At 39.6% G+C, this 15,804-nt stretch overlaps 1 protein-coding gene across 1 annotated transcript in view; it reads left to right on the top strand.

Annotated features, from left to right (window-relative positions):
- Positions 1–15,405, top strand: part of NUAK1 (NUAK family kinase 1) — a 48,800-nt gene extending 33,395 nt beyond the window's left edge. Inside the window, exons 3-7 of the mRNA XM_033162621.1 lie at positions 1,404–1,555; positions 2,138–2,203; positions 7,236–7,355; positions 7,707–7,839; positions 11,037–15,405. Of these exons, the coding sequence (XP_033018512.1) occupies positions 1,404–1,555; positions 2,138–2,203; positions 7,236–7,355; positions 7,707–7,839; positions 11,037–12,181 (1,616 nt within the window). The 3' untranslated portion in view covers positions 12,182–15,405. The remainder of the gene's footprint in view (positions 1–1,403; positions 1,556–2,137; positions 2,204–7,235; positions 7,356–7,706; positions 7,840–11,036) is intronic.
- Positions 15,406–15,804: the final 399 nt, after the last annotated feature.

Here is a 15,804-nt window from a genome sequence, read left to right as displayed (position 1 = left end):
GCTGTTAGACAATCCTGTAGTCAGCAGCCAGTGTTTATCTGTCTGCTTCCTAACACACACACACACATGCAAAATTTTACTGAACATTGTAATGGGGCAGAAAAAAATGCAATACTTTGTCTTCTACAAGTGTGAAGAGACATACGCCAAAGCCCATGAAGCTACAGGCTCATTGTTGAGAACTTTTTGTTTCACATCCTTTAAATGTTCAATGGCTGAGCCTTTCTGCAGTTGTCATAAAGCTGTGTACTGGTTGTATCACTAATTCTATCACTTTAGGATTATTACTCTAGCATGGAAGAACTGCCCAATGCAACCTTGGTTCAAGGAGATGTCTCTGTATATTGAATGAATCAATAAGAAATCTTTGAAGAAGTAAACAGTCTTTTCTTTATGCCACGGAGCAATGTTTCCCATGTACCCGATGAATTGGGAAATTTATACCCCCCCCTTCAGACAAAAGTCTGCTGGAGTGGCTAACATAAATTTAAGCTAGTAAACCAACAGAGAAACACTATAATCAGTCACATATAAATAAAATGGGAGCTGCAGAAAACAGTGAAAGCTAGATTAAAACATTATGTAAAAGCTCAGAAATGAAAAGTTCTTTTCAAGAAATGTCTTTAATTATTCTCCGTTAATTATGTGATCTTCCACAATGTACCTTTCAAGTGTTATGTATTATCCACAAAACCCATTATTTTGAAATTTGCCTTTTTCCGCTCTAGGAATGCATCAGCAATCAATCAATGTCTTGCATGTATGGACTACATGCCTGTGCTTGTAATACAGTACTTAGGTTTTCCCCTGTTGCAACAGCATGACCCAGTAAAGATGAGGTAGTTTAAATTTGTAGTTGACCTATGTTAAATAACTCGTTTGCTGCTCTCAGTTGGAAATCCCTGCACTTGACTGTACCAGACCACATTCAAACACTGGAAGTACATTAAATATTATACAGATAGTTCACTATATTCCTCTAAACCTTCTGGAATCAATGCATTGTTGCCTTGGATGAATAACAATCAGTTTCTTCAGTCTTCCTGGTAACTGGGTCTACATTGCTTTGTTGCTTCCCTCTCTCCTAGCTAAAAGGATAATTGATTGAAGAAAGTGTGTGTGCTTTGTGCAAGGGAGAGTGCAAGCACAGAAGTTCAAGCTGCCACAATACTGCACTATTTTTCTAGCAAAATCTAGCAAAATCAGTGTAAAGCAACCCTTATTTCCAAACCCAGGTTCAAAGGGCAGTGAAAGGCACCCCAGGGTAGCAGCATGGGATAAACTGGTCTGGAGCAGAGAAGAGCAATGCTCCCTCCCTTTTCAAGGCTGATTATGTGTGTTTTGTGTGTTCAATGCTTAAATCTAAAAAAATTAAAAATGCAGTTGTTGTTTTTTATCTGTAGTGTTTGAGAACAAAGATAAAATTGTGATCATCATGGAGTATGCAAGCAAAGGGGAATTGTATGATTATATCAGTGAGAGACGAAGGCTGAATGAACGGGAGACAAGACACTTCTTCCGGCAAATTGTTTCTGCTGTGCATTACTGCCACAAGGTGAGCAAAGGATTAACTTATTTTGTAAATGTCCATTTATTCCCTTTTAAATACCTTGAGTTTGTTTTTAAAGTGGGGAGGTTCTAGCAATCCCGCATGACATCTTGAAATCCACAGCAGATTTCTGAGTGCTTTAACAAATCTTTAAAAACTGTGATGTGGGAATAGATTGAGACATTAATATCTGAAAGCCAGAGCACACTTTTAGGGATATAACTCGTCCTGCCTAAAAGCCAGAAGCTGAAAGAACTAGACTTTCTGTATGGACTAACTTACAGTATTGAGATATATTGTTTTCTGGTGCCTGAGAAGAATGCAGGAGGGAAGAACTGGGGTTGGAACTGAGTTCCGAAAAGAGTTCCCCTGCTGCTTTACAGGCTTTGTGGGAGGATAGATTCCAGTCATTCTTCCCTTAACCACACAGCAAGTGACTAATACATCTCCTGTCACTAGTTACTAGACTGCAAGTGTTATGACTGAAGTGTAAATGCAAAGACCACCCCGATGGCTTGCTTTTTTAATCCACCCAGTATTCTCCTTTCTGTCCCTCCTCACCTTTCCCCCCTTACTTTCTTGTTTCAGAATGGTGTTGTCCATAGGGATCTAAAACTGGAAAATATTCTTCTTGATGACAACTGTAATATTAAGGTAAAGGTCATTTCTGTTCTCTGTGTATTGTCTGAAAACTTTTTTTAAAAAATCACAGGAGCCACTTCTAAACCCTTTCAGTGTCTGCAAAAGCGAGATGCAGAGACTATTTTTTTCCTGACTACTTCAGCATTAATTTTTTTTATATTACTGGGAGTAAGGGAACGGTCTCTTTCACTTTAAGATGAGTAACAGCAATCAACAGGAGAAACAGGAGAATCGCCATAGAATACAATTGACTTTACAGGTGGTATTCTTGCTGGCTGCTGGGAATATAAAAATGCATCAAGTGCATCTTCTAGAGCAGGCACATCCAATAGGTAGATCAAAGAAGCTCAACAACTTTGGCTCCCCTGCACCCCAAAGAAAAGGGGCTTTCCTCCCCCCTAAAAAAGCTCAACAACTTTGACCTGAACCCCTAAAAAACGGGCCTTCCTCCTTCCTAAAAAAAGCTCAAAAACTTTGACCTGAACCCCCCAAAAGGGGGTAGATCACCGCCAGTTTTTAACTCTGTGAGTAGATCACAGTCTCTTGGGAGTTGGCTACCCCTGCTCTAGAGCACTCTGAACATCCTTTTGAACACATCTAACAAATAAGCAAACCCTGTAACAAAATAAACTCAAGCAAAGCACATGTCCTTCATTAGGAAATGGCCTTGGAACTCCAGGCACAATGATAGCTTTCAAATTTGCTTTCGGTGATGTCATGACTATGTCAAAAATCCTTAGCGAAAGCATGGGAATGACCTTTTCATTCTTTCTGCCAGGAAAAAAATGGCTATTATACAAGATGTGTGATGCTGTTCTGGGAAATTAGTGCTGTTCCCAAGTTTCACCTTCAGCTATTTAAAACTCAAATGGTATTTAATCATATGATACAAGCATTTCTTATATTGGTACCAAATTTTCCATGGCATGGTTTGAAAAGCAGTGACCTTTGGTGACACAAAGCAGATCTGGGTTTGGTTGGTGCCTAGATAGGGGGAGCACCAGGAAACCCCACATAAACCAACTTGACTTTTGTGGAAGAGAAGTTGAGAAATAAATAAATAAATAAATAAATAACAACAATTGAAAGTTCTGCTCTTTACATGTCATGCACGCTTTAGCCTTGATGCATGTTTAGAACACCTGGTGTATTATTTGTTTCTAACATAGAACATAATTGGGGCATTTATAGTTAACAGCACAGTCCTAAGCATGTGTTCATTTATCATCTGTGAGATCAGTGGCTCACGGCAATGCCAGTGAAACATACATAGAAGAACTGATGGTGGAGAAGAAAGTTCATACCACTGAACTTGAACTACTTCTGAAAAGTCATACTGAGCCCATAACAGTGACAGAATTTGGATTTTCTCAAATGACGCTTCATTTTCTTCTTCTTCTTTCCATCTTCTCATACCGCTGAGCCATGTCTGCTATGTTTGACATCAAACAAGCTTCCACTATCAGCCTTGATACTGTAGGCTTAGATCTTGCTTTTGTGGTTTCTGCATTAATCGCAGGGACTTACCCCTCCCTGCTGTTTCACTAAACAATATTTGTTGGCAAGGAAACTCATCTGGGATTGTAAATTATTGATGTGCAGTTGAGAAAATCTGGAAGACCTCATTTCCGAAAACATTTGCAAGTGTACATTTCTAGGAGACTAGAAATGCACTGTTTTGCAAGTTAGTAGAGCTGCTTTTGTCTTTGTAAAAGATTTAACCATGATCACTTGTTTTAAGTGATAGTTTATCCAGTGATTTTCAAAGCATATTAGAAATGTTTAGGATAGAATGAACCTACCCGCTGAAGCAGATATGTAAATGAAAATATTTAGTATCAAATGAAAATATTTAATATCAAACTTGCAAGTGGTCCCTGCAAAGGATTTAGTTTTCAGTTTATCTTTTGTGAAGTGGTGGAAAGAGCATAAATCTTATCACCTTCTCTGGAAATAAAGTTTTGTAGCCCTTTGCTGCAGCTGCTGTTGAGCTTTCACTAGTAGACACACTCCTACACTGCACAATGACATCAGGGTATGTCATTGTTCTTCTATAATTGTAGGAAGTGCCAGCTTACATGCAAGGGAAGTCCCCACATTACCAGGAACCGGAATACAAATTCCTAAACTTTGCAAAATCCTGTGGTATGAATCTCTTCCTAATCTCAATTTCAGCCGTGGAAAATGACTGCTGCCTATGTTATGATGCGCTTCTACACTTCTTATTAACTTGAAGTCAGCAAGAATTTACCAAAGCAGGCTGCACTTTTTTTTTTTGCTCTAAACAGTTTCCCACAAGTTCTCACAGCACCTTGAAAGTGTTATTTACTATAACATACAATGGGCACTTAGGAAGCTAGCGAGCAAAGGATGATAATCTTTTCCTAAATTAAACAACTGACCAAGTTACCGCCTCTCTCTCCTAAATAACCACAGAAGACAAAAATGCAGATTTAATAAAAACAATGGGATGTTGGAAAATGAAAAAGGGGAAGCAAGATAAATGTATCAACCTGGTAATGAAATCAATAGGGCTCCGACCGTGTGTTTATCAGTATTGTTTTATTTGATTAGAACTGTGCACTCCATAGACAAATCTTGGGTTTCGTGAACATGGTACACGTTTGTCAATAATTCAACTATGTTTGCTAGTCTGTGAGTCAATAGAAAAAGATCCAGTTTCTTAGCTGGTGCAAACTGAAGTAGAGGAGCAATGTCAGTTTTCACTGAGTCCAAATACTTGAAGGGAGTGCAGGATTCATATTGAATGAATAAATTTCATCATGTTTTTTGTAAGTAGTGGAAACAGTCATTTCCTCGAAGGTAAGGGAATTCAAAGTCTGGCTTTGCAGCGACCCCTCCCTGTTTGGAAACCTTTTTTGAATTAATACTTTGGCTCCATTTAAGTGCCAGGAACATGAAGGAATCTTGGCTACTATGATTTTTTCCCCCATATTGGGGGGAGGGAAAATGACAGCTCTAATGGGAAAAGCTGATAAACATCAGTCTGTGATTATGGGAGTTGGCCGTGATAGAAACACTATTTCCTGAATGACTGAATTGAAAACATGGATACCTGTTAGGAGCTGGGGGGGGGGGGTTCTAAATGATACATATTTATATATGCATGTAGATATTCATGCATTTCGTAGACTATGATAGGGGGCAGATTGTCCTAAGCAGAGTGTGCCATGCAGTCTCAGAATTAGCATGAGCTGTGGCATGCCCTCCAAGTAAAGTCAGTTCCACTGACTGCTCCACAATCTCTAATGCTGAAACGATTAAATTTAGATTGACCAAACCACTGTTCTTTAGCTCAGGACTGAATTCCTGCCGGCCAACCAGAGTGATTTGATAAGAAAGTGGAATTTATTTAAGACAATTAACCTGAGCCCCAAGAATGCATTTGCAGACTGCAGTTGTACACCAGCTGCTTCTACTGAGATTCTAGTCCAGTTAAGGTTTTACAGAACAGTTTTCCTCTTACATTTGCCTCTAAAGGATTACTACAATATGGGTTGAGATACCAGGTTTGTTTTTAAAGTCCTGTTGCAAATGAACTTGAGATGATACACCACAGATATACCATGAATATAGATGTGACAGCCAACAAACTGGTACATAGATGTATAACTGGATTACACACTGTAGATAGTATTTAAAGGTGATGTAAGTCAAAATGGCAGTAATGGACACTGCATATAATGGAACACAGGGCAATGAACCACAGCAGTGAAAAGGGTCTCACTGGCCACCAAGTGCAATTCTCTGCTTTAAAGTAGTACCTTGACCCATGTAGCCACCCTCTCCAGATTAGGTAATATCCTGATAATAGCATGTCAACAGCAGGTAATGATTATCCAGAAATTCCTTCTAGGTTCAGGGAATCATTTCATAAAAAATGCAAGCCACTCAAACAAATGAGTCAGTCCACATGCTGCAGAAGAAAGGCAACATTCCTTGGGGTCATTGGCTATTTGAAATGTAGGGATCACTTGGATCCTGACACCTGGGTATGGAACAAAAGCCATGTGCTAATCTTACCCAAGACAAAACAAAATAAAACTGTCCTTTAGTACAAGTCCACCTCATTCAGGAACCAATCTTGGGCTGTACCAACCTCTGCTGCCCTAGAGAAGGAAAAAAGACCACACCCAAAAGGAAAGACAAATCTTTTCTAAATGATTAAGGCCTAGAACTTTACATCTTGCAAATAAACTCATGTGAATTCTCATATGCTTTTACTAGGGATGCTTCTGAAATTCTGTTTTTGCTTTCCTGATTTTTCTCCCCAGATACGGAGTTCCATATTACTTGGTTGTGTTTTTGAAGTAGAACTGATGCATTAGATAGCCATCATCATTCCAGTTTTTTATTCCTGAATTTTGTACAGCACATCATGAATCCATAGTTTGCTGCATGTCTCTCTTCCACCATTACCAAAGTTCACATATGTATTGTTGAGATACTGTATTTAAAGTGGTATCGAAGTTTGCATTACGCTTTTTGGGGGTGGGGTTTTTACCAACACTCATGTTCATTTTAGTCATTCATAAATAGCACAGAAAAGCAAACTTGATGTGACTGTTCATATGGGCATGCCAGTATTTTTTGTGTTTTACCAATGCACAGGACCACATGTGCACATCAGTAAAAAGAAAAAGGAAAAAAAAGAATTAGAATAATATTCATGCAATTGGATACACAGTCACATCAGCGTTGTTTTTTCCAATGTATGTGCAGATTGGTAATGTAGAGTTGGGAAAAGATGCAGATGAACAGAAGGAACTGAAAACTGTGGGAAACTTGGAATTTATTTTAGAAAATCTCTTAGTTAAAACTGAATTTAGAATAAGTGGAATACAGGGCAGAGCAAACACATTGAACATGGAGGAGAAAGCTTTTATCAAAGTGAAAAGTGATTAATTAGCCAGGCCCCCAGATTGGTACTCAATGCCCAGGTTGGTGTGATCAATAAATCACACTCCCTATCTTACATTTTGGCAAGTTACACTACAGGACTTGGTTGCATTTGTCTTCACAGATTGCAGACTTTGGACTTTCAAATCTTTATCAGAAAGACAAATTCCTTCAGACTTTCTGTGGAAGCCCACTGTACGCATCTCCAGAAATTGTCAATGGAAGACCCTACCGAGGCCCAGAGGTAAGCAGAATGAGGAAGAAAGGAAGTGAAATGAAAATATTATCACACATGATTCCCTGCAACAAAACGTTGCAATGTGGTACATGTCTGGGGCATTTGACTGCTTGGAATTTGATTAAATGATCACAGCCTTGGCCTTGATAAATCAAATAGGTTCTTCATCTTTAGCGTGAGGAACTGTTAAAATACTGCTGTCATTAGTTTTGCGTACAGACTGCCAGATTTTCTTGTAGCTATCCTGTCATATCTGTAGGATATTAAGCATTGCTGGATGTTCAATGCTTCTTTGAATGTCATAGACTTCAGGTGACCACTTTATTGTCTGTTGTGTTTCTTGTCTCTTTGCTTTAGGTTGACAGCTGGGCTCTCGGTGTACTGCTTTACACCCTGGTTTATGGAACCATGCCCTTTGATGGCTTTGATCACAAAAATCTAATCAGGCAGATCAGCAGCGGAGAATATCGTGAGCCAACACAGCCCTCAGGTATCAAAAAGATCTGGCACAGTGAATTAAAATGATATAATAATGATTTGTTTTACCTATTTTCTAGTCCTTGGTTTATGGAATTCTTAGGATAACGGTAAGATAAATGACAAAGGGCAGGTGGTTCTCAAATTACTTCTTAATTTCAGCATAATTTTTTTAAAAAGACTGTTGTGGGAAACATAGAGGATTCTATGTTAGTAGATTTTATTGCTTTCAGGAAACTTTGCCCGCCTCTCTTCAGCTACATCCAAGACAGCAGAAAGTCTTTTTTGTTTTTGCAAATGGAATTGGTCGGACAAGCTGTAAAATGATACACAGTAGTGATTCATATCAGTCCTGGTAACTTTGCACAGCAGTATACATAAAAAAATACCAAGGAAACCATGAATAGCCCTGGAGGAGCAAATCATTCTCCCAAGAATTTGGTCCCATGTCTACCATCAATAACAATAATTGCATGGCTTCTAGAGAAGGGGAACCTGTGCTCCTCCAGATGTTGGACTTCCCACTCCCAACAGCCCCAGCTAGTGCAGCCAAGGATTTATGGGAGTTTTAGTCAAACATCTGGAGGACCACAGGTTCTCCAGCTTTGTAGTATACAGGAGGTGGCTGATGACACGGCGGCAAATTAAATAATTTTAGACTGACAATTTGATCACAGTGGTATCCTTTGACTCGATAATCTGCAGTGTTTATCATGGGTTGAATTGAGAGTTGGGCTGAAGAGAAGAGTAAATTGCTTCATTTTTCTGCTGGTTGTAGAATAAAAATCTTCAAGCTTGAGAACAGTGGAGTTTGCTGAGGTTCTTGAAGCAATGAGTTGTGTTCATAAGTTAGCAACAATAAGAATAAACTGGACTCAAGAAACCAGACAGAAAAATATTTTATTTAAGGGAGAGCAGGGATTGTTTTGATTATAAGATCAACTATTCTGGATCATGTCAAAAGTCCATCAGGTCCAGCTTCCTGCTTCCCACAGTGGTAATTGGGTGCAAGCAAAATAAGGTTTGAGGACAATAATTATTTTCTGTTATTTGTCTCCTGCATATTCAGAAGAAAGATGGCATTTGAACCTGGAAAAGTAAATATATCTGAGATATATTTCTATATAGAAACTTATTCAGTCTGCCTCTGAATAAGTTGAAGTTAGAGAGGCCAGCAACAGAAAAGGGCTTAATAAATACCCCCCCCCCAGAGGTCATTGCATTTCAACAAAAGCTTCCAGAATTCTCCCTTCCCTCCCCACCCATTTCATTATCATTATCAGTACCCATGTATTCCTGCATAAGTGGGTGGTATTCAGTGCTAGTCCTACTCAAAACAGACCCATTGGACTTAATAGACATGGCTGTTAGTTCAGAACCAATTATTTTCAGTGGATCTTCTTTTAAGTAGGATTGAACACAACCCAGAATGTATTGCTTTGCTAGTCATTCCAGCAGCAAAAGATTTCCCTCTTCCTCTCCTTGCAAGTCTCCATCCCAAATGGGGGAAAATAGGTTCTCAAGATGCCTTGCTCAAGGGAAGCCTGTGGGTCCTGTCCTTTGCTGAAAAAATGAAATAAAATTGACTCTCTCTCTCTCTCCTCCTCCTCTCCTCTCCTCCCTCCATACATACATACTGATGTATTCAGACTTGAAAGAGCGAACAGCCACTCGAAGAACGCATGGTTCTGATTGGTGTAGCCCCTCACCCACCAGCTTGTTTTTTTGTGCCTTGGGGCTTGGCTTGCTTTGCCTCTCAGAGAAAAAAAACATGACAGAAGGACCTTTAAGAAAGGAAGGGGGGAACAAAGGCTTTCCTGTTGGTTTCATTTTTTGTTTGTAGGAAATTTAGGTGGGGGCATAGAAAATTTTGTGGTGTGGAGGGGGGCAAGCCTGGTTATAGGCCTGACAGGAATAGCAAAATGCTGGGCAAAAGGTTATCAATAGCAGGTTGGAGAGGCAATCAGAAAGGGGTACCCCAATCTAGAAGAGGGGGGAATTATAAAAGACAAAGGGGAGGTAGATAGAGGAGGGATGAGAAATCTTTGTATGTGGTGTTCATTTTCTGTTATTTATTATTTATTATGTTACAATTAGATTCTGTTGCAATAAACTTTTAGAATAATTTGAACTTTAGAATAATTGGAGGAGAACCCTGGGCTTGAATCCTCAAGCAAGTTTGTAGGAAGAATGTTGAGGCCGCATTATAAACTATCTCATGAAATAAAATTCCTATAATATTAATGTCCTCTAGCAAAAGACAGTTTGAGCACTTTAATATTTCGTGTGTTTTGGGAGTTTGAAAGCACACAAATATTGCAGCATGAGAAAACTCCCCCCCCCATGTGGAGGGAAATCTTGTTTTGTGTAAACCCTATACAAATAAACGTTAGACAGTTTGCACGACATACTTTTACCATTTACACCTTTATTATGGGCATAGTGGTGCACAACACATCTACTCGCATGGTTTCTGCGTTGGTAGTAGCTCGAAGAAATGGGCAGACCACAGCTCGCACAGGATGAAGTTTTCAATTTGCCTGAAGATGGCAATAGGAAGATAAGGAAGGCTCTGCCTGTCCAGAACATTTGGATAATAGTAAACAAACATTTCTATTACACGAAAAAATTCCTGTCTCATGTGTGAACATGGGTGTGCTGAGAATCTGCCATGCACATTAACCTGGTTGTCGCTCAGTTGATAAATCTGTCTTTGGGTTATACCACTTCAGATTTCAGTTTGGGGTTTCTCCATACAAAAGAACCCCCCCCCCCTATAGAAAGCTAAACGTCAAGGAGAAGGATTATAGCTTACCATTCTCTGTGACATTTAGTTTTCTCTCTGTGTGTTGCTTGTTTGTTTGTTTGGCTGTCTGGATTCATTCATGTGAGCTCCCGCCAGCAGGCTGAAGTGGTGCAGCCCAGACACAAGTTTATCACCTCACTGAGAACTAGGCCATAGTGATTCAATAGCCCGTGTATTTCACGAGACTAACCCTAATATGGAAAGCTACTCAGATTACTAAAACACAGTGGCATCTTGTATCATGAGTCTTCAGCTAGGGAATATCTGAAGGCAGATAGCTGTCAGAATAGCTATAGCACTAACCTGTTGCAGTGCTTTGTCATGCTTGTTTCTATGCTACCAATTTAGAATTAAAGTTTAAAAGTCGTGGTAGAATGGTTGAAATTGGTTTTCTTTTTCTGTAGATGCTCGAGGCCTGATCAGGTGGATGCTGATGGTGAATCCTGAGCGCAGAGCAACTATTGAAGACATAGCCAACCACTGGTGGGTTAACTGGGGCTACAAGAGCAGTGTTTGTGACTGTGATGCCCTGCAAGACTCTGAGTCCCCGCTGCTGTCTCGGTTCATAGATTGGCATCATCGTTCCAGTGGCTTGCAGCCAGAGACTGACACCAAAATGAAGTGCCTTTCCAAACCAAAAGGATCTGAAGTCACACTAGAGAGACAGAGATCCCTGAAAAAATCAAAGAAGGAAAACGACATTGCACAGTCTATCCAGGAAGGAGGAGTTGAAAATGCATGCAAGCCAAACTCCAAGAGGCCAAAAGGCATCTTAAAGAAAAGGAGCAACAGTGAACATCGCTCTCATAGTGCAGGATATATAGAAGGAGTAGTCAATCCAGTATTACCCTCCACTTTTAAAATGGAGCAGGAGTTATGCAGGACAGGGATGTCCAGTAAGAACGTTGTGGAGGGGGAGGTAACGGGTAAATACAGCACTAAGCAGTCTTCCTTAATGCCAAAAAAAGGAATCCTTAAGAAGACTCAGCAAAGAGAATCTGGCTACTACTCATCTCCAGAACGGAGCGAATCTTCAGAACTCTTGGACTGTAATGAGGAGGCAGGGAATAGTGATACGTCCCCAGGCATTATTGAAACGTTAAGGATAGAGTCTCACAGTCATTCCTACAGGCGCAAAGGTATTTTAAAACATAGTAGCAAGTATTCCACCAGTAGCACGGATTCTGCTTTGATCAGCCCCGACACACCGATGCTGGAAGCCATGGAGGAAGCAGTCCTGCCTGGAGATGGATTATCTCGAAGTTATAGCCGCCCTTCCAGCGTGATTAGTGATGACAGCATCCTATCCAGTGACTCTTTTGACTTGGTGGATTTGCAGGAGAACAGGCTTAGGATAAGGAGCTGTGTGTCTGCTGAAAACTTCCTCCAGATCCAAGATTTCCAAGGACTTCAAAATCGCTCACGACCACAGTATCTGAAGCGCTATCGGAATCGGACAGGCGATAGCAGTTTTTCTCTGCTTACAGACATGGATGATGTCACTCAGGTCTACAAGAAAGCTCTGGAGATCTGTAACAAGCTTAACTAGCAGAGGGAAGATAGCAGGGCTGGAAGGAAAGGGTTTTGGGTACCTTTATGATGGAGTTGGCCCAGTATCAATTTGCTGACAGTGGTAGCGTTATTGAAGTGATGTTGAGCAGACAGACTGAGCAGAAATACTTAAAGTTATGTTGAGGAAAAATTCATCTCATGCTCATTATGCAACCTTATAGCTCATTCAGTCAAAATACTACCTAGTATCCAAAGAAGTTACAATAAAGTATGAAGCAGAAACTCTGGAATCTGGCAGACAGAAAAGGATCATATTGCAGTGGCTGTAAGTTGAAGCTAGACAAAATGTAAACTGGAAAAAGGGTACATATATTTATATTAGAGAAGGTAACTAACCACTGGAAAAGCTATAACGCTAAAAGTAAAACAAAACTTTTTTTTTCCAAAAAGAAAGTCAATTGTTAAGTATAAGAAATCATTTGCTGGTAGATTTGTCAATATCTATATTCCCTAAGGAATATGCACATGCAGAAGAGGGCTGCCAGCTGCATGCATAGTTGCCCAACCAATGATTGACACTGCCAGTTATCATTTGATAGTGTCGCCTGCTGAAATGTGATTAGTAATTTGAGTGGGAGTTATTTGAATTTATAGAAAAGTTAGTCTAGGAAAAGATAGCAATGTAGTAAAAGGATGAAATGTTGGGAGTGAGGAAGATTTCTTCCAAGCAAAAGAATAATATGAAATAAATTCCATCAGGGGCTCTGGAAATCTGCATAATCACTGTAAGGCTACATAAAATGCCAAGGAAAGACCAGACAAGCACACTGAGAAGTAGCTTCTTGCCAGTAGCCTCTCTACATACCTGTGTGTATGTATGTATGGCTACTGAGAAACTAGAATGAATAAAACAGTATGCAGGCAAGCTTTAATTCATTGAAGATTTTTCAGCAGCAGTCTGGAAATGAGACAATACAGTCTCCCATCACTAAAGGAATAAGGAATTCTAAGAGCGGGGGACACGTGTGCATCTGTGCAAACTTAGGTGAACTATAAAGATCAACAAAACTTATGATACCATAAACTGGTAGAATTTTAGTTGGATGCATTGAGTTTTGTAGTTATAAACTTCAAGGAGTTTTACAGAATTCCAGAGCCCTTGTCCGTATGTAATGCAATGGGGGAATGGTTTATGAGTAGGAAGAAGGTAATAGGAAAGTAGACTTGAGGGATTCAGTTTAAGAATTTGTATGTATTTGGGTTGACGTTTCATAGACAGTGGGGTCAGATCAGAGAAGACAAAAGATTTATTTCCAATGGGTTTAATTTAAATATTGCAGCTAAAGCAGGGGTAGCTAACCTGTGGTTCTCCAAGTTTTGTTGGACTCTAGTTCCCCTCTGCCCCAGCCAGCATGGTCAGTAATCAAGGGTGATGGGGGTTATCATGGAGGGACACAGATTAGCCACCCTTGAGTTAAAGGCTTCAACTCCCATAAAGGTACCACTTGGGTCTACTGGATTACGTGAATGTAAGCCTCTTTTTAAATAGGCACTATGTGTTTGACAGGCCTGGGCAATTCTGGTCACGGTTATTCCAGTAAGCAGCTCTTAGTTCAAACAGAGTTGCATTACTGTATTAGCTTACAACACCAAATTGTTTGCAGCTTTAAAACAAAGTCAACATGCACGCATAACTACAGGAAATAGTCCAAGATTCTTTTCCTGTGTTTAACCAGTGCCAACTTCATGACTTTAGCTGAAAGCAGAAACTATCATACTCTTAACTTGGGGCTCCAAATGTTTCAGGGAACTAGTGCCAAACTGAAGAGATTCCAGAGTAAAAGACAAGAAAATACCTGAGCTGGTGGGAAATGTTGTTTTATATTTCTCATAAGTATGCCTGAACTGCCTATATGTTGTGTAAGAACACTTTCACTTCACATTCAGATGGGTGAATTATTTAGTTCCAGTTTCCTGAAAAGGTTTCCTAATTCTTCAGAACAGCTGTATCTCTCTACAAGGCAATGAACCAAATTAATTAACCAGTCTTGGTCAAAATGACATTGATTCCTTATAAAATCCATATACCCAGACTTCTAGGCATAAGAATGGAATCTCTCCCCCTCACCCACCCATCCCCTGCGGTTGAGTTAGGATTCTCTGTTTACTATTTGATATATATCACAGTATGAAGCAAAGGAATATACCTTCTTTGGAATTGCAACTCTTAATATTCAAGCCACGTGTGATGTGCAGCCCACTCCTAAATCATGTTTACTAAGAAGTAAACAAGTCAAGTAATTAAGCATAGAATTGCAGCCTTGGAAGGATGCAGAAGTCTAAAAGATTTGCTGTGCCTTTTTTTTTTAAACAGAGTACCGCAGTAATTTGGATAAAACTTTGTATTAGCATGAAGATCATGTTTTAATCCAGGCGTGTAAGCCTTGCTCCCTTGGCAGCTGTGACTGATCTCAGTTGACCTAATGGAGTTTGATTTCAGTGGAACAATACTGACTTACAATGCCTGCCCATCTGGCTGAATTAAATGTTTAATTGATGTATGTAGTGAAGAAAAGGGAACTCAACTGCCCCGGAGAGAACTAAGAATCACCCGTACATCTGAGCTCTACTTAGCCCACAGGGAGAACTGTGGCCCTCCATATGTTGCTGGATTACAACTCAAATCATCCCTTTCCATTGGCCATGCTGTCTGGGGCTGGTGGGAGTTGGAGTCCACCAACATTCAGAGGGCCACGGGTTCCTCACGTCTGCCCGAGGCTGTTGCCCAGGCCTGCCGTCTTGTGTACAAATGTGAATGATTGACTGATTGCTGCCAAACTGGAAAATGTTCTGTAGGGACTTACTGGCATGTTACCATTCCTAGAAGAAGCAGAACACTTGACTGCACATTGTTATTATTATTATTAGCGTTGTGTATTTTTTTTTCTTATTTAATTTGGGACTTCTTTTGTATTTCAAAGTTGACTTTTTATTTGAATTTGTCTCTTTTAATTTATTGGTCTGAAAGCCATTTCAAAGGTATAATAATATATTTTGGTGTAATTTAATTGGTGCAGCATTATTCTACAGCTCTGGCCAAAATGTTACCTTTAAAAATAATAATTTGTTGTTTTTTCTTTTGCTCATTGTTTGGTTTTAACTCTACGAGGCAGGGGAAAAAGCTGGATAATCACCCAAAGTGTTTGTATTTTTAATCTGATACTGTCTTTTTTATTAAATAAAAAGTCAATAAAATGTGAATGGTGTTGATTTCCTCATCCTTTTAAAGAATCAGCTTTGGGGCATCTATTTAATGACTATTTTAAACAGGATTGCAACACTTCCTTACAAAAGGAGCTGTGGCGTTGAGTCAGAGCTTTTGTCTTCTAGCTATACTGGGAGATGATGTGGGTAATTGTTGGAACTTGAAAGCTATGAGCAATTTGGCATATTAAAAGATTCAATATTTTCATCTTTATTTAAGGGCTATATATCCCATCTTTCTAGTGAGCAGTTCAAAGCAGCTTAGCAGAATGAAATTCTAAACCACCACCAGCAGAGTAAAATAAGAATTAGAGTACTAAAAAAATAAATAAATAAATAAAAAAAACTTAAGAGACCTTCAGTTCCTCATTTGAAGGCAAGCAGTGCTAGTAACAA

The sequence above is a fragment of the Lacerta agilis genome, chromosome 10 (genome assembly GCF_009819535.1).
Source record: "Lacerta agilis isolate rLacAgi1 chromosome 10, rLacAgi1.pri, whole genome shotgun sequence".
In the NCBI taxonomy this organism is placed as follows: domain Eukaryota; kingdom Metazoa; phylum Chordata; class Lepidosauria; order Squamata; family Lacertidae; genus Lacerta; species Lacerta agilis.
Note: the sequence above shows the minus strand (reverse complement) of the source record. Positions and strands in the feature narration are given on the sequence as shown.